A 19,236-nucleotide genomic window follows, 5' to 3' on the forward strand; every position below is an offset into this window, starting at 1 on the left:
AGATACATTAAATAAAGTATATATATATATTTATATATATATATAATATATAAATATTTTTAATATTTAAATTTCATCTTGTGACAAGGCAGATTTATGCAGATTTTTTTTTTTAAATTTTTTTCTGTAATTAGTGGGACCCCCCCCCCCAATACAACAGGTTGTGGTTTCTAACAAAATAACAAAAGGAATTCAACAGAACAAGATTTGAATGCTCTCATTAGCTCTTGTTATTTTTTTTTTTTTTTTTGATGAATTGCCAGCCCGCAAAGCAGCAGCACAGGGCGTGCGTAAAAGAGGAAACATTTCAGGACTCAGATAAGATCAACTGAAACCATAAACAAGGTGTGTTGACACCCCCCCCAAAACCACCCTCTGGAGCGAAGGAGGGAGCAGGATTTAGAACAGGGTGGTGGCGGAGATTCTTCCATCCAAAATTTTCTAAGGGGAGGGAGATCACATTTCAGCTGTGCAGGTGAAACCAATCATTTAACACACATTGTTTGAGGCCACTTAATACCAGGAACCAGAAGCCACACCCCATCCATGGCTCTTTTCTTTTTTTCCCCTACGAACTAGGCAAACACCATCAGAGGATTTTGCCTTTTTAATAGGATTATGACATTTTCTGCTGAACATGAGGAAAGCCAGGCCTGGACTATACCTAAATGTCTTTCCCTAGGTAATTTTTGGGGCTGGAAATAACTGCTTAGCCCTCATAATCCACATAATTACTGTATTAGAGAAGCAACTGTGAAAACAATCTGTCGGAATTTCTGAGGATGGAAGTCACCCAGAAGTGGTATTTGGTAAAGCAGCAGGAATTGCTGAAATGCTGAGTCCACTTTTAGATTGGATATTATGGGGAAATTCTTCCCTGTTAGGGTGGTGAGGCCCTGGAATGGATTTTGAGAGAAGCTGTGGCTGCCCCATTCCTGGAAGTGTCCAAGGCCAGGTTGGGCAGGGTTTGGAGCAGCCTGGGATAGTGGAAGTGTCCCTGTCCATGGCAGGGGGTTGGAACTGGACGGTCTTTAAATCCCCTTCCAACTCAAGCCATTCCATGATTCAGGAGCTTTAGATCTGCAGAGAATGATGACTGCATTTTTCATCCAGCATTCCTAGAAAAACTTTTAACCTTTCAAGGCACGACAAGACAAATTGGCCTCTAATCACACCAGGGAAAGTTTAGATTGGATATTAGGGGACAAATTTCTTTGCAGAAAGGGCTGTCAGGCATTGGAACATGCTCCAGGGTAGTGATGGAGTCACAGCTGTGGAAATGCTCAAAAAACCTGTGTATGTGGCACTTGAGGACAGGGTTTAGTGGAGAAAATGGTGGTGGTGCTGGTTTGACTCTGAATCTGATGGTCCTGACATCTTTCCCAACCTTATTGATTCTATAATTCCAAGAGTTCAGGTGAATAACCCTGAGTAAAATTCCTTCAATGCTGGTATAGCAAAGATTGGGAGGATATCTCCAACACCATCTTGGATTCAGCTTTCCCCATTCCTTAGTAAAAATCTGTGTTGGGAAGGTGCCCGGCATAGCCACCAAAAGGCTCTTCCAGTTTTTCCAATTCCACACTTAGACTTGCTTGTCCCATGTTGGCAGAGGATTTCCTAGCACTGAGGTGCAGGAAAATCCAGCAGATGCCTGGGGCAGCAGGGTTGGGAATGAAAAAAAGTGTTTGGGAAGCAAAAAAGTCGTGAGCTTGCAACCACACAGAGCAGAGGGGCTTCTCCATTCCATTCTTCCTTGGTAATGAACGTGAGAGATTCCTTTGACCCAAATTTCCGGGTCCTGGTCCTGTTTTTTCACTTTTTCCAGTGAGTGAGGGATTAAAAGTCAGATTTCCACTTCTAGACCAGGCTGAACAAGACTTGGAGAAGCCTGGTCTAGTGAAAGGTATCCCTGCTCATGGAGGGGGTTTGGAATGAGATGATCCCTTCCAATCCAAACCATTCCATGTTTCTCTTCCTCCTGATAAACTCTGCACCCCACTGAAGGTGAAAACACAGAGGAGAAAAATCCATGAGGTTCAATTCCTTGATGCTCACACCCACCTAGGCTTTTTTTACCCAGGATTTCTTGAAAACACTCCAAAAAAGGAGAGGAAATATTCCCAAGCTGCAGGACAAGACCTGGACACCAGGATGCTTTCACACTCTGGGCCTTCCACATCCAGCTTAACCAATCCCAGCCATTGTCCACCCTGAGAAAACAAATTTTCCTCTTCAAGGAAAATGAAAAGAGATGACGGAGTAGAAGAGGTGGGGCCTGCTTTGGAGCTCCTACAATTCATTTATAGCTCAATGACACTTGTTTTTCTAGTAGATTTGTATCTGGAGACGGAATAAGTGCATGCCAAATCCCAGGACGTGTGGCATAGGTAGAGAGTGGTGACAACCCAGTGACCAGACAACGAGGGCTGTGCAAGATGAAGGTGCTTCTGTCTCTTCTGTTGGCTGCTGTGACTTGCCTGGATTTGGGTGAGTTCCTGCTTGGATTTATCCAGACTCCTTCAGGAGATGCAGTGTGATGGAATAGGATGCGCCCTGCTCCCTCTGAAAGTATAAAACTTTAGGCAGTTTTCAGGGGAAAAAAAAAAGAAAAATCTGTCTTTGGAATATTTCAGGATGGTGCTGGTGTCATTGGGATTGTCAGGTCAGGCTCTTTAGGAAGTTTCACAAGGCAAAGTGTGATTAAACCGTGTCATTTCTTTAATGCAAATTCCCACTCTCACTTTTTCTATGTTCGTGCTCAATCTCACTTTTTTTATTTTTGATTTTTTTCTAACATTATTTTTAACTTTCTGTACCTTTTTTGATACTCAGCCCTGGATGTCAGTTCCATGCAGCGTGTGTGGGAGCTCTCCAAAAATGTTACATACGGGATTTATCCAATTTTAGCTGTTAGAAATGGGAAAGATGGGACACTGCTGGTGGCCCAGGTACTCCAGGGCTGATATTTATCATAACATCATGCAATGGTTTGGGTTAGGAGGGACCTTAAAGATCAAAGAGAAGCACTGGAACAGGTTACCCCAAAAAGTTGTGGATGCTCATTCCTGGAAGTGTCCAAGGACTTGGAGGAACCTGGTCCAGTGGAAGGTGGTGCTGCCCATGGCAGGGGGTGGAATTCCATGATCATAAAGGTCCCTTCCAACCCAAACCATTCTGTGATTCCATTCCATGATTCCATGATCCTCCCTCCATCCTTTCTCTCCCTTGTTTCTACCACCACACCAGTTTCTTGGACAAAAATTGATGATCCCAAGCTTGGATGTCCAAGGTAATTCATGATCAGGATCAGTCCAGGATCTGTGACTGTTTATTGGGATATTCTCAAATCCAGACAGTGCCCGGTCTGATTTTATCTGTGCCTGTCTATTGAGCTGTGTCAGGATTTTTTAACTCCTATTTATTTCCTTCTTATGCAAGGACGTTTTTGGTCCTCGCTCCTTGAGCTGACTCTGCAGGGGAGAAACAGGTGGTGGCTTGTTTGGTTTTCTTTTCAGAGAGGAACACAAATCCTATGGGTTGTATTTGTCCAGCATCATGAAATGTGAGACTGAGAACGATTCTTCCTCCTAAAGATGACTTTCCCAACTGTCAGATGTGGAATTAGTGCAAACAAAGCATCAGGTCACGATGGCGAAGCAAGGAAATAAAGTTTGCTTTAGCAGGAAAATTGCTGTGTTTGTTTAAAAAAGGGATTTTTCTGGTTCATTAATTAGGATGGCGTCTATTTTCACTCCGTGACTTGTTTGCCTGCTGACATCCCATTGGAGCTGTGCTGGGAGGAGCTGAATAATTTCTCCTTTTTAGTGAGGTTTACAATAATTTCATCAGGATTGTCACACAGACTGGGTGACAAGGACTTCCCAAACTAAAGAGGGGCTGCTGGGGTGTGATGGCACCAAAATGCATCAGTGTGGTTGTAACACACACTTTGAGGTGTCTGCTGGGGGGAAGCAACCACCTAGAGAAGACCCATGTTGAATTCCTCAGAAAAACCCACAGAGAGCAAAATTCCCTGAAAAACTTGTCGAAAAACGGCTTTTTTTGGTGATAGGGAACACCAGGCACTGTTTTGATTTGATAAATTTATTTCAGAGTGCTCTGTGTCACAAAAATCTGGGGGGTTCTTCAGTGGTTTTCTCCAAAGTTTCTCCATCTCAGAAGACTTTAGTCACTGAAGGATTTGGGCTGTGCTTATTCTGTGGCTGTAGGAGCTGAGAAGCCCCTGCAGCTCTCAAGGGCTTTACAGCTCAACAGGGATGAGGAACATCTCTGAAGTAGTGAGGGACAAGGCAGGAGGAGCTGGCTCAGGATGGATTTGGAGTCTTGAGAAACAAATTTTGTGTCTGTGGTTTCTGTCTAGAGCAGAACTTGTCACATGCAATCCATTCATGGTGCTGTTGTCTGGTTTAATTCTTCTCTGTGTGGGGAATGAAGCCCTGAAATGGAATTCCCAGAGAATCTGTGGCTGCCCCATTTCTGGAAGTGTCCAAGGCCAGGTTGGACAGGGTTTGGAGCAACCTGGGATAGTGGAAGGTGTCCCTGCCCATGACAGGGGTCTGGAACTGGAAGATTTGAAGGTCCTTTCCAACCCAAACTGTTCCATGATTTAAAATAACCCCTCACACATTCCTCTCACAATCCCAGAATCTCAGGACGAGGGTGAGTGTTGTGCTCACTTTGTTCTCGTGGCTTCAGTGAATTTGTTGGAGACAAATTCCTCCTGTGAGGGACACCCTCCCAGCCTTTGGGAAGAGCAGGCAGAGTGGGTGTCAGCAGAGGAAATTCTCAGTGCTGCAACTCATGTCCAAGTCTGACTTTTTGGTGTGTGTATCCAGATCCTTCACCAAGGGGACAAACCTGACCAAGCTGACAAATTTCTGTGATAAAGTGACTGACACAGTAGACAAGGGATGAACTGTGGATATTTTCTAACTGGACTTCAGGAAGGACTTTGATGCTCTTTCCTATAAGATTATGGAATCAGGGAATGGTTTGGGTTGGAAGGGACCTACAGACCATCCAGTTCCACCCCCTGCCATGGGCAGGGCAGGGACACCTTTCACTACCCCAGGTTGCTCCAAGCCCTGTCCAACCTGGCCTTGGACACTTCCAGGGATGGAGGGGTCCAAAATCTCTTTAGGAAACCTGTTCCAAGATCCTCATGGACAAGCAGTTGAGGCATGGGCTGGGTGGACATCTCTCTTCTGAGGAAAAGACTTCTCAGGCTGGAGAAGAGAAGGTTCAGATTGGGAATTGTATAAATGTCTGTGAATTCCTGAAGAGGAGAGAGACAGACTCATTTCTGTGATTCCCACTGCCAGGACCAGGCAGAGGACACAAACTGAAATGCAGGAAATATCAGGAAACACCTTATGACTGTGAGGTTGACTGAGCAGTGGCAGAGCTTTCCCAGGGAAGTTGCAGAATCTCCATCCTTGGAGACATTAAAACCACACCTGGACAAGAGGCTGGTCCTGCTTGAGGGCAGGAATTGGACTGGTGGAGCTCCAGAGGCCCCTTCCAACCTCCCCCATTCTGAGATTCTGGGAGTTTGGGATCTCTTTCTGACACTCTGCTCAAGTCAAAGAGACAGGTAGATCCAGAAAACAGAAAAATAAATCAGCTCAATCTCTTTCCTGTGTCACGGGCTCTCCTGTGTTTGTGGCTCTGTCTTGTTGGGGTTCTGAACCCAACCTGAGGCTGTGCTTTGACCACCAGACCTTTGTGTTTCTCATTCCCATCACTCCAAAACCTTCTAGTATTCCATTCCCATTCTCCCCATGATTATTTTTGAAAATCCCTCCTGAGAGATACCTGGAGGGGCGCAGACAGAACCCACACTGGGGCCATCCTCATGTTTTCCATCCTCCTCTTTCCATCACAGGACACTCCTTGCAGTGTTACACGTGCAGGGATTTGACCCCAGTTGAGAAGTGCCTGACAATTGAGAACTGCACGGGGTCTGACTTCATATGCAAGACCACGATGTATTCCGAGGAGGATGGTAAGGACAATTCCTTCTTTATCCATGCTTTTAACAGGAATCAGTGTTCCGACAGTGCTGGTGTGGAGACTGGTTCCTCTTTCCACTTAAAGATGGAAAAGAACTCCCGTGGGATCTCCAGCTCTCCTGCTGTTGTGGGAAGCTCTGTTTGTGTGAGGAAATATTTGGTGAATGCAAGCTCCTGGTTATTAGTGCTCAGAAATAAGATTTTAACTTTTTGCAAGGTCTTGTGGTGATAGGAAAACAGGGAATGGCTTTAAACCTAAAAAGGGTGAGTTTATATTGTATATAAGGAAGAAATTCTTCTCTGGGAGGGTGGTGAGGCCCTAGCAGAGGTTTCCCAGAGAAGCTGTGGCTGCCCCATCCTGGGAAGTGTCCAAGGCCAGGTTGGACAGGGATTGGAGCAATCTGGGATAGTGGAAAGTTTCCCATGGCAGAGAGGTTGGAATTTGATGATCTTTAAGTTCCTTTCCAACTCAATCCATTCTATAATTTTATGACACCAACTCCTGGTCATCAGAAGACAAAAGGGAATGGTGATGCTGACCTCTGTTTTCCCCAGTCCTAACCGGTCCTGCATTTTTTTCTTTGCCATAGTTTATCCCCCCACAGGAATCTCAGTTGTCACCAAGATGTGCTCCTCCTCCTGCGTCCCCTCCGACCTGGATGGCATCGGGATGACACATCCTGTCACCTGCTGTTACTCTGACCTGTGCAACTTCGATGGCGCAGCAAGTCTGAGGATCAGCGTTGTGCCGGTTGGGATCCTGGCAAGTTCCCTCTGTGCCTTTTTCTGGACTAGACTGTGAGGGGATGATGGGAGTCATTTATTCTGAAAATTCCATGAAGAAAATAACCCCCCACCAGCCCAGCTTTCTATGTGGATGCCTCATGAGCAACACTCAACAGCTCCCAAAAAGTATTATTGCTTTTTTTTTTTTTTTTTTATATCCACACTTCTCCCACAGCTAAGAGAGATGCAAAACTCAGGAAGGCACAACTGAATTTTTTAACTGATCTTTCAACAACTCCCACAAAATTGAGTGTGGAGTTTCTTCGTTGTGCTTGTCTGGTTGGGTTTGAAGTAAAAAATTCAAACGTGTGAAGTATATTTAAGGCAAAAAACCTTGAGAAGAGCCTTCCATACCACCTTAGAGCAGGTCCTCTCCAACCCATCATTTTCTGCTGTTCTTCCTAGATCTCCTTCTTTGTACCCAAAAAAATTAAGGAGATATTTCTGTCTCCAAAATATGAGGCTGAAGACTGAACTTCCCATGCCAATGATCTATTCTGGGGAGGTTAAAATCTCATGTTCTCTGTACCCTTTCGAGAAGAATAAAAATAATCTTGTGCTAAAACTATTGTAATCACATTTAATTTTCATTTTTTTGTTTTATTTCCATACTCCATCTTTCATTATTGTTTAACAGTTAACGGAGCTGGGTTTTGGGGTCAGTCACACAGCAGATGGGTGAGACATTTTCCATTATCCCTCACTGGAAGTGACTTTCCACCAACATTTCTTCCATCAATTCCCCTTGCACAAATCTATCTTTACTGGGAATATTGAATTTTCCCTGAATTTGGAGATCAGTGAGGATGACTCTTCCCCCTTGCTGTAATCCTCCAGTGCATCATCCGCAATTCCTGGTGTGTTTCTCCAGTCTCCTACATTTTGTTCCTTCCCATTCTGGTTCTGCATTTTCCCATAATTCCCTTTCCAAGGTCCAGCAAAAATATCCTCCTTCAATCCTGATATTTCTGATAATCAACCCAAACGTGATATAAACTCTTCCATGGGGCACATGTGGTCTCCAGGAGAGGTGGTACAATTCCCATCCTTGGGAAGCTTTCATGGAAGCTTGGATGAAGTCCTGAGAAACCTGGGCTGACCTCAAAATTGGGAGCTTGGACCAGGAACTTGGATTAGGAACATCCTGAGGTTGCCTTTCCAGCCTGAGCTCCCTGTGAATCGTGATCCCACTGGGATCACTGGAACACAAACACTGTCATTTCCAGACATTCCACAAGGAACATACACTGGGAAGAAATTCTTCCCTGCAAGGATGATGAAGCCCTGGCACAGGTTGCCCAGAGAAGCTGTGGCTGACCCATCTCTGGAAGTGTTCCAGGCCAGGTTGGAGGGGCTTGGAGCAACCTGGGATAGTGGAAGTAGTCCCTGCCCATGGCTGGGGTTGGAATGAGATAATCTTGAAGGTCCCTTTCAACCCAAACCATTCCATGATTCCATGAAACTCTGAAAGCTCCTTGATGGGGATTTCTCCAGCTCTGCCCAAGTCACAGATCCTGGAGCCAAGTGGGTTGAACCAAGAGGTGCCACCTGGGAGAAAACCGGGAAGTCCCAACATTGTCCCACAATTTAATTTGGGGTAAGCGATGAAATTGTTCCTTCAGCCCTACCATTTATGACTCCTGAACCACTGAGAATTTTTTGAGGTCCCCACCCTCCAAGAATCATCAGACATGGCTGATTTGTCTCAGGTGGCTGAGCTGGAGCGGCTCTGCAGCCATCGTTGCTTGGAGAAGCTGCGTGCGGAGGAGCTGATCTTCCCCTCCCTTTATTGGCCACGGATGCTTCACCCCTTTGATGTCTGGCCAGTTTGGCAGCGTGTTTCCCACATTCCGGCTGTTCCCCGCAGAGATCATGGCTGAGGGGGGAGATCTGGTCTGAAAGGCAGAAAATCTATGTGGGTGAGGCTTTGGAGTCACTCCCCCTGGACGGAAGCAGAGCGTGTGGTTAAACATCAACCTGAACCTCTCTGGGGTTTGTATCTTTTCTGGTATAAAAATTAATATATTAATATATATTTTTCACCTGGTGTGAAGCTGTCCTCAGCTTCCTGCTTCTGGAAATGTCTCTGATTATTTATTTCCCCCAATAGCCACAGAAGGATTTTTTTTTGGTTCATTTTTGCTGAAATTTAATTTCTTCCCCATCCAGTTGACCTCCAGGACCATCTGTTTTTTTCTGATCCTCCCCATTCCTGGGGGCTGCTGAAAACTCTCTCTGAAGGTTTCTCTGCATTTGTTTAGGAATGAGTCTTTTGCTCCTTTTTTGTGTCCCAAGCTCTCCCAACCCTTTTTGCCTCTTCTCCTGTCATGGTGGATCTTTGGGAGAGTTTTGCTCAGTCTTTTCTAGATATTTTTTGAAATACTGGGAGAGGACAAGGGTTCATGTTTCAGACAAAAGGCAAGGAGAAGTTCAGGGAGAGATAGACAACTTGTCCAAAATCTGTCTGAGGAAATCAGGCAGGGCTTTGCTTGGTCAGTGGAGACTGGCTTTGGATCAGACATCCACCCCACACCTTCCTGACTCTTGTATGGAGCTGGGACGAGTTGCCACCTAATTTTTTGTTAAGGAGAATTAATAAAGTGATCTGTGATTTCCTCCTAGCTCAGCTCAGGCACAAATCTTTGTAGAACAACCTGGCCCTGGTTTGTTGCTTCAGCTCCCAGCCTGAGAGACCTTCCCAAGGGCCTGGATCTGTCTAAACAGATTCCCTTGGGAGCAGCAGGATTAAGGCAGGACCCTGGATAAACACAATCTTGCTGTACACAGAGTTAATCTCCCTACAATATTTCTCTGACTATATTTTGTTTTTCCCTCGTCCCCAGAGGCAAAAGCAGGTGAATTCCCTCTTGGAAGCCCTCCTGGTAAAATCCAGCTTGATGACTGCAGGATATAGCTCAGGAATCTGGGAATCAGCAGACAGCCCTGACAGAATGTTTCACTGCTGCCTCTGAAAAATAGGGATGTGTGTCATCCTTCCAATCCTCGCAGAATGGAATCAGTCCAGTGTGTTTGCTAATTTTTTCTTGGAGAGGCCAAGGCAGTTGTGATTTCCTGCTGGGATTGCAGAGCCCTTCAGTGACATCCTGAGGAGGAGGCACCAAGGTTTTCTTTTATGTCCCTGCACAAAAAAAGCCCTTTGCTGCTGCTCCTGAAAATGTGAAGTCTGAATTTCAACAGTGCTTGAGTTGTTCCATCTGGAAGTTAATCCCTCTAATTCTCTGGGATTGGGACACCTTCCACTATCCCAGGTTGCTCCAAGCCCTGTCCAACCTGGCCTTGGACACTTCCAGGGATCCAGGGGCAGCCACAGCTTCTCTGGGAAACCTGTGCCACCCTCACAGGGAAGAATTCCTTCCCAATATCCCATCTATCCCTGCCCTCTGGCAGTGGGAAGCCATTCCCTGTGTCCTGTCCCTCCATTCCTTATCCAAAGTCCCTGTCGAGCTCTCTTGAAGCCCATTTAGGCACCAGAAGGAGCGCTAAGGTCTCCCTGGAATCTTCTCTTGTCTAGGTGAACACCTGTCACACTGAAAACTCAGTTTTTCGATCTTGTGGACATAGTTTCTGAAAACTTTCCCAGGACAGTGGCTGTAAACATAGATATGTATACATTCTTTCTGATGCACATCTTTTGATGGACATCTCTCATGGCCAGTACAGTTGGAAAGGTGTTAACCTTACTATCCAATCCCTGGCCATGGTCAGAAACTTATAAATACTGAGAAAATGAAACAAAACTCTTTTTCTTTCACTGCATCTCAAGCTGTGTCTGTGTGACTCACTTTGTGACCAGCAGTGACAAACACCCCCAGCTCTCCCAGCCCATCCATGCAGTGCTACCTCACTTTCCTGGAATAAAAACCAACCCAACCTGGATAGTTGTACCCAGAGTGAGCATCCCAGTTTGCAAGCAGAGCTGTGCGTGTGCCGAGACCAGGAAGCAGAAATGTGTGCTCCTAAAATCCAGGATGTTCTCCTCAAAACTGATTTTAAGAACAAATCTGGATGGCTTCCTTCACTCCGAGGAGGATTCCCGTGGTTATATAAGGGGATTATCTTTGACTTCAAGGCTGTGTCAATGTGACTCAGGCCCTCAAGGGCAGGGCTGTGTCACCAGGCCATGGTTATGAATTTGCAAATCCCTGCTCCCTATGGCAACCCCACCATCCCCTTTGCAAACAAATTGGGAAGGACTTGGACCCAGCACAGGCACCCAAGGGAGAATGGAAACTCTTGATGTTTGGAAAGCGATCCGGCTGGATGTGACAGCAGCTAGTGAAAGGTGTCTTTGGGATAATGCAGAAATAAAAAAAAAAAAGTTATATAAATATTTTTATTTTAAAAATAAAATAGAAGTTGCCTCCCAGTATGGATCCAGATCTGGAATTACACATGGGGTTGGAAGGCAGCTCTGGAGTCTGTGGTCCAACCTCCTGGGCTGATCTGGGAGACAATTCAGCTGCTTTTCCTAACAAGTGGAGGGAAGTGCTTTTCCAAAGCCCATTTTTGTAACTTTATGGAGTGTTGCAGACTTTTCTTAGGCTACACTAAGATGAAGTTGGGGTGGGAACGGAGCCATTCTCCACAGTTCTCCCTTATTCATGGATGAACAATATTGAATGGGATAATAAGATGGTTTGAGTAGGAAAGGACTTCAAGATCATCCAGTTCCAACCCTCTGCCATGGGCAGGGACACCTCCCACTCTCCCAGGTTGCTCCAAGTGCCACCCAACCTGGCTGTGGACATTCCTGGGGATGGGGCAGCCAGAGCTTCTCTGGGCAACCTCAGTGCCAGAGCCTCACCACCCTCACAAGAAAGAATTCCTTGCTAAATTCCAATCTAAATCTACCCTTCCTTTCAAACAGAATTATGTCTGTCTGATGGGGCACGTTTAGAACTTGATTTTTTGGAATAATTAGTAATTTAAATCTCTTCACAAACCAGAGGTGGTTTTTTTTTTTTTTTTTATTTTATGAACTTTTACAAAGGGCTTTAGTTCAGTGTCACACACAACAAGTTTATGACACAGCTCCCTCGACTCTAAAATGAGAGGAATATTTATCAGCCAGCTTTGATGCTGAAGTTTTTTTTTGTCTAAATTCAGGCTCTTGAGCTCCTCAGAGGAAAAGTTGTCGTAGAGCTTCAAAGACTTGTTCCAATAATTTGTTATCTTGGCAAGGAATCCTTCCCAGTACTCCCATTTGATTGTATCCAATGAATTCAGGACACTTTCCAGGTGCAAACTTTTCCTGAGAGACGGACCTCACAGAAAACTTGGCTGGAAGTGTTGCATTCTCCACCCCCCAAAACCAAGGTCTGGATGCCCAGTGCATTCTTGTCCCAGTTATCAGCCAGAATTAGAATATGCAGCTATTTATAAGGAAAACCTACATCTGAATCCCATAAATAGAGTGGGATAAAGCCCCGTGAGGCATTAAAAAAAACCCCAAACATTGGAAATAACAGTGCTGCATTTCAACAGCTCAGGTTTGTCATGGGCCTGCTTGCTTTAAAAAGCTGTTTACTCCAGTGGTGACTAATTCCATGCATCTTTCCAGACCTGTAGGACGGCAGGATATAGCCCAGGGACAGAACTTTGAGTTTCCAGGAGAGAAGCAATGTGGTAAAATGAAGAACAGGAATGGTTCAGCTTCATTGCTCCTCCTGTGATCGGGAAAAAAATGATCCCACTCTGGACTGGACCTGCCTGGGCTGGAGAGAGGAACCTGCTGCCACCCATCCCTCTGGGATAATCATTCCCTTGGGATTGGGTGAACCCAGGACATGGCAGGGACATTTCCTGGGGTTATTTCTACCTCAGTGCTGGGAGGAGGTGACTTTGTCATTTCTTGTCCCTAAAAACAAAGCATGAAGATCTTGGAGCCAATCCAGCTGCAAACATCTGGGGGCTTGTAGTCAGCTCCTACAAACTCCTAACAACCTCATTAAGCTCAGGTGCACCTAATCCTTAATGAACCAATAATGATGTCACATGTTGTTCCAGAGTTTGGATGATTACAGGATTCCACAAAACCCATTAACTCTTCCTTGGCCTCCAGGGCTGGCAAGAGGCTGCCAAAATAAATGAGGTTATTGAGCAATGAGGGAGAAACAAGAACACAGATCCATCCGTCCATCCATCCATCCATCCATCCATCCATCCATCCATCCATCCATCCATCCTCCTGTCCTGACCCTCCCAAAAAAACCCATCCACTCCCCAGGGCTCCTAATCCAAACACTGCTGGCACCATGGTTCAGAGGTTGGGACATGGATCGGGATGGATTCCATCACTCTGGCTCAGGTTTCTGGGAATTTTCAGCTTGAACAGAGCTTTCTTGAGAAATGCATGGTGGGGGAACCGGCTGTCTGCTTGTGGGGTTGAGCTCCAAAAATTGGAAAAATCCATGGAATCACAGCAAGTAGAGAAATGACACTGAATGAAAGACCTGGATGAAGGAAACAAAGAGGTGCTGAACAGCTCATCTTAGACTAGAAATTAGGAGGGATTTCTTCACAGAGAGGGAGGTCAAACACTGGGAAGTGAGAGGTGTTCCAAACCTGTCAGTGCTTCAGAAATATTTGGATAATGCCATTTATAACAAGGTTTAACTTTTGATCAGTCCATAGGTGATCATGCAGTTGGATTAGATGGTTATTGTAGGTCACTTCCAACTGAAATCCTTCCCTTCCCTTCCCTTCCCTTCCCTTCCCTTCCCTTCCCTTCCCTTCCCTTCCCTTCCCTTCCCTTCCCTTCCCTTCCCTTCCCTTCCCTTCCCTTCCCTTCCCTTCCCTTCCCTTCCCTTCCCTTCCCTTCCCTTCCCTTCCCTTCCCTTCCCTTCCCTTCCCTTCCCTTCCCTTCCCTTCCCTTCCCTTCCCTTCCCTTCCCTTCCCTTCCCTTCCCTCATTTCCAGATAAAAAGGGAAATTCCATGCAGGAAGACCCATTTTTTTGCTTTGCTGCCATTTCTCACAGGACACAGAATTTCTGCAAGTTTTAGGTGCGTTCCTGCGACCAAAGATCATCCTTTGAGCACAAAGTGAGTGCTTGACTCCACACACCTGATATTTCTTTCCCAGTGACCTCCTGGCTTTTCAAAGCAGCCTCCTCCAGGAATTGCATTTTATTCCAAGAAAAAGGGAACACCTGTGGGACTCCCAGCTGTGTTTTTCTATGGAGTAAGGATTAATGAATTACCTTTTTAAAGGGGTAATATAGCTCAGAGATTATCTGAATAAAACATCTCAGCTCCTTTATCCAACCCAGGAGATGGACAACAACACATCCTCCAAGGACCGTTTTTGTGATATTCTCCTATCTGGTGACCTCTAGCACAGAGCTTGGATTTCTCAAGGTGACAGTCACAAATAATGATAATTATCGTGCTTGGAGTGCTGATTTTCCAGGAGCAGATCAGAATAGGCTGGAGCCCATGGAAATTTCACCCAAGAGCAGGGAGAAGGAGAGCAGTCATTTATTCTCCATGTGGTTTTTTTTGACCATCACAGCTGTGAAAGTCTGGAATTTGAGCCACAAAGATGCACAGATTTCAAATGAGGTTTTTTTTTTTCAAAGAAGAAATAAGAAATAGAATAGAAATAAGAGGGTGACTTGACTTTTAGAAGCTCAGGAGACCCTAAGCACGTGCTCCTTGAGTAGTAAAAACCCCTTGAAATACCAAGACTGTCACTCTGTGCTTGAAGACCCCTACCATGCCGTGACATCCTTGCACAGAGATGGAACAGCACAAATAATATTTCAGAAACCCCTTTTATGATCCAAGGGCACCAGCAGGCTAAAATCCCTTCCTACATGCATTTCCCAAAGTTCTTAAGCTGCCCGTGGATGGTGGATGATGGCATTTTGTTCAAAACCCTTATTTTGTGGGGAAAAGTCAGATATTTTGCTATTCACTCTCTCCTCCTTTCCAGGATGACTTTCCTGCTCTGCTGTGTGCGTCAAAGTCTGTCACCATCTCCCGGGTGTTTGTTTCTCTTTCAGATTTGGGTGGCATCTCCCAAAGCACAGTGACAGCTGTCTTGATGCTAAAAACACCTCTTCCCCCGTGGCTTCTCTCCCTGGAGATTGGCAGCAGCCAGGAAAGATTAGGAACAACTTCTGGCTTGTTTTCAGCCCGGTTTTGTAAGGACACGGCTCATCTGACCGTGGCTTTGTCATGAGCAGGTAACAACACCGAGCCGCTGCTTTGGATTTGTTGCACAGAAAGAGTTCCTGGAAGCCCTGTGGATTTCAGAAAACAGATTTTTGGGTGGAAAACGCTCTTTTAAAGCTTCCACTGGGACTGAAGATACCTTTTTAAGGATTCAGAAGGTCCATTAGGTCGGATGACATCAAAGCACTTTGATAATCAGCTCATGGTGAGCCTGTTCCCAGGAATCCCACTTTGGATCAATGTGCCTCGCTGGGAGCAGTGGCACATCCCTCTGCAAGCATCTCCCATCCCTGCTGGCTCCCAGCCACCCTCTGGAATCCTGCCACTGCCCAGGGCACAGTTTCGACTGGCACATTTCCACCCACCCCCGGGATTTCACGGAGGCAAAGCCTTCAGCCCAAGCCCTCGTGTTTGTGCCTCGTCCAGGGAACCCGGGGAGCAGCCAAGGAACGTGTGGAGCAGATGGCCTGAAAGAAGGAGCAGAGCTTCTCCCAATCAGCCCAAGTTCCTCTGCTCATCTGGTGAGATTTTTGGAGGTGTCCTGTGCAAGGCCAGGACTCAATGATCCTTGTGGGTCCCTTCCAGCTTGGGATAGTCTGTGATTCCATGATTCCAAATCCAAAGGTGCTGCAGGAGCAAATGCACCGACACTGGAGTGCCTTGACTTCACTCAACCTGCTTTTCCAGGAAATCTTTTCTATCTTCTTCCCTGATTACTGAGTGAAAGACATTTCCTTTTGCAAGGATGTGAAGGGATGGATGTCCCAGTCGCACCAGGACAAGAATAACTCTACTGCTCCTGGATGATGAGTCCAGGGAAATAAAACAAGATTTTATTTTGTGCATTAAAACAAGATTTGAACTGTGCCTCAGTTCGGGGGTGTCACTGCTGCTGTGACTGGGGACACATCAAATTGTCCTTGGAATGCCCAGGAAAGACCTGAAGGCATGGAAAAGATATTCACCTCTTGTATTACACAGGCCTGGAGTGCCAGGACAAGGGGGAATGGCTTCCCACTGACAGAGGGCAGGGATAGATGGGATATTGGGAGGAAATTCTTGGCTGTGAAGGTGGTGAGGCCCTGGCACAGGTTGCCCAGAGAAGCTGTGGCTGCTCCGTTCCTGGAAGTGTTCCAGGCAAGGCTGGACAGGGCTTGGAGCAACCTGGGGTAGTGGAAGGTGTCCCAAGGCAAGGGGTTGGAATTTGATGATTTTTACAGACCCATCCAACCCAAACCATTCCATGATTCCATTAAGAGACCTGCTGGGTAAAGGCAGCCTGTAGGATTTTTGTTCAGATTCTGGAGTAGGTTTTGGGGACTCTGATCCATGTATTTCATGTTTGGCTTTCCCTGTAACATGTTGGATCTCATGGATTTCAGCAACTTTCCCAACCATGAGCTGGTGCAAAATTGTTTCCCCCCAAGGCACAACATCCTCACCCACATTCACTGAGGACATTCAAAAACTTAAAGCTCAGTCCTAAAGTTGTGTGGCTGGACCAAGCCTGGAGCCACCAGGGTGTGACAATTTCCATATGTCCAATGGGGGCTGAGGGATGATCAGGACCCAGACCAGGGCACAGAAGGATTAAAACACATCCTAGGTGTTTTCCAACCTGATGGGAATTTGCAGAGTGCAGCCCAGGTCTGTGCTGGAGGTGGAGCCCATCCAGACCATCTGCCCCAGCCTTTTACAACACTCTGAGAGTCTCTTTCACTCCCAAGTGACCCAAAATGACTTTTCTAAATTAAGATCCCAACCACGACGCTGTGCTCGGCTTCCTTCCCCCTCAACACATCTGCTGCTGACACTGAAAGGTTCTTTTCACCTCATTTCTAGGCTTTGTTTTCAGGCCTGGAGCTGTACGGAATAAAGAGGGAAAGAGGCTTCTGTGTTCCTGTGGAATTAGGGATGTCAAGAAGCAGAAAAATGAAGATATCCAAGAGAGGATGTGCTGCTGTGTCAGAGGCAGATGCTCCAAACCCTCCAAAGCCTAATATGGAAAAATAGCTCTATTTTAAGAGCGGAAAAAAGTGCACATGATAGGTTTGAGATGAGAAATAATTTGGGAGTGATATTGAAAATGATATCACTGCTGCTGTACTTCAGCGCTGCCAGGCTCATTCCATAATTAATAACTCCTTCAGATGGAGTGACTTTCCTTTGAGGGTGCAGAATTAAACATTTAAATCCCTCTCTGTAAATACAAGGCTGTGGCAGAGCTCTCCAGAAGCCTCACAGCTACACTCTAATGTATATTTATATTCTAGATAAGTATTTTTAGCAAGAACTACAAGTCCTCTCTGTATTTGATGACATCAGAACTCTGTTTTACATGCAATATCCCAACTGCAAAAAATATCCCGTTCTTTTTCCTGCTCTTGGAATATTGCAATAATTTCTGTCCTCGTCTCATCTCTCTTTCACATTTAATGTCTTTTCCAAGAGGGCTGTGTGGGGCTTTTTTCCTCTCTTTCACTCCCAAAGATGAAAAAATATATAAATTTTTTTAAAAAGGAAACAGCCAAACAGCTCCTGGTGTTTCCCACCTCTGCAATCGGGGTATGCTGGGATAACAACCATTGCTCATGGTCTGACAAGTGTCCTGCTGTGGAAAGCAACCAGAAATGATCCCTGCTGGAAAACCCAGTCCTTTAAATATTAATCCTGCTGTTCCCGAGATGCTTCTCTGGGAATTCTGCTCAGGGCAAACCAAGATTGAACCTGGGTCCTCTTTCAGTTCAAATCCAAGCTGAGTGTTGTGTCTTTCCAGAGGAGGAATTATCTTTTGGAATGCCCACTCCACCTTCTGGAATTCTGGAGTTTGCAAGTAAAGGCTACTCAAGGCTCATATATATAGCCCTGATTTTTGGCTGGAGGTGGGACTCAACAGGGTATCCCAGCTGTAATATCCTCACAGATGAGCCTCTCTTGTTCTTTACTCTCTGATTTCTGGGTGGAATAAAGCACTTCAGGTTTGTAACTGGAAGCAGGAGATGCAGATCAGGAAAAAAAACCCTCCCTGGGAGGGTGGTGAGGCCTTGGTGCAGGCTGCCCAGAGAAGTTTTGGCTGTCCCATCCCTGGTAGTGTCCGAGACCAGGTTGGACAGGGCTTGGATAAACCTGAGATAGTGGAAGGTGTTGGAATTTGATGGTTTTGAAACTTCCCTTCCCTTCCCTTCCCTTCCCTTCCCTTCCCTTCCCTTCCCTTCCCTTCCCTTCCCTTCCCTTCCCTTCCCTTCCCTTCCCTTCCCTTCCCTTCCCTTCCCTTCCCTTCCCTTCCCTTCCCTTCCCTTCCCTTCCCTTCCCTTCCCTTCCCTTCCCTTCCCTTCCCTTCCCTTCCCTTCCCTTCCCTTCCCTTCCCTTCCCTTCCCTTCCCTTCCCTTCCCTTCCCTTCCCTTCCCTTCCCTTCCCTTCCCTTCCCTTCCCTTCCCTTCCCTTCCCTTCCCTTCCCTTCCCTTCCCTTCCCTTCCCTTCCCTTCCCTTCCCTTCCCTTCCCTTCCCTTCCCTTCCCTTCCCTTCCCTTCCCTTCCCTTCCCTTCCCTTCCCTTCCCTTCCCTTCCCTTCCCTTCCCTTCCCTTCCCTTCCCTTCCCTTCCCTTCCCTTCCCTTCCCTTCCCTTCCCTTCCCTTCCCTTCCCTTCCCTTCCCTTCCCTTCCCTTCCCTTCCCTTCCCTTCCCTTCCCTTCCCTTCCCTTCCCTTCCCTTCCCTTCCCTTCCCTTCCCTTCCCTTCCCTTCCCATGATTCTGCATCTCCCAAGTGCTGCCCCACACTTTCAGAAGGGCTGGAAGGTGATGGAAAAGGTAAATTTTTTTGGCCAGATAAAGCATAAAACACTGAGGAACACCCTCAAATCCGGAGATAAAATCTCTGCATGTACTGGGAGGATCAAGCCCTTGGACAGACACAAAAAAAATCCTTCAGCAGAGCAACATCAGCGATGGATTCCGCCGGCTGTGAAGCCTCACCCGGCAGGGCCGAGAGGTTGCAGGTCTTTTTCTGGCCCTTTGGAGACACATTTTCCTCTGTTCTATTTTCTCCAGCCTATATTTAAACTTCTCCCTCGCCGCGTCCACTCGACCCAGTGACGCAAAATTCCAGCCAGGCCTTTGAATCTCCTGCATTTCCTGGGGCAGTGGCGCTCACTGGGTTTAACTCCCGAGGAGCAAAGGGAGGGATAAATAACAGCAATAACCAAAGAAACAGCAAATTTAAT

At 46.3% G+C, this 19,236-nt stretch overlaps 1 protein-coding gene across 2 annotated transcripts; it reads left to right on the top strand.

Moving 5' to 3' along the window:
- The first annotated feature begins 540 nt into the window (after positions 1 to 540).
- LOC111925238 (ly6/PLAUR domain-containing protein 2-like) lies at positions 541 to 7,386 on the top strand. 2 transcript variants are annotated; one of them, XM_086859215.1, is made up of 4 exons: positions 541 to 682; positions 2,333 to 2,490; positions 5,909 to 6,028; positions 6,626 to 7,386. In XM_086859215.1, the coding sequence occupies exons 2-4, from the start codon at positions 2,439 to 2,441 to the stop codon at positions 6,835 to 6,837; spliced, it is 384 nt and encodes a 127-aa protein (XP_086715341.1). In that variant the 5' UTR covers positions 541 to 682; positions 2,333 to 2,438; the 3' UTR covers positions 6,838 to 7,386. The 2 variants fall into 2 exon arrangements, with proteins under 2 accessions (XP_086715341.1, XP_023777408.1); XM_023921640.2 differs by having other exon boundaries at positions 543 to 682; positions 2,336 to 2,490.
- Positions 7,387 to 19,236: the final 11,850 nt, after the last annotated feature.

Source organism: Cyanistes caeruleus, chromosome 1 (genome assembly GCF_971803275.1).
Source record: "Cyanistes caeruleus chromosome 1, bCyaCae1.hap1.1, whole genome shotgun sequence".
Classification (NCBI taxonomy): Eukaryota; Metazoa; Chordata; class Aves; order Passeriformes; family Paridae; genus Cyanistes; species Cyanistes caeruleus.

Excerpts from the sequence above, each read along its gene's own strand:
- LOC111925238 (XM_086859215.1), top strand. The coding sequence starts at position 2,439 with ATGAAGGTGCTTCTGTCTCTTCTGTTGGCTGCTGTGACTTGCCTGGAT. Across the intron at positions 2,491-5,908 it reads TGTGACTTGCCTGGATTTGG|GACACTCCTTGCAGTGTTAC; the intron begins GTGAGTTCCTGC and ends TTTCCATCACAG. Across the intron at positions 6,029-6,625 it reads GATGTATTCCGAGGAGGATG|TTTATCCCCCCACAGGAATC; the intron begins GTAAGGACAATT and ends TCTTTGCCATAG.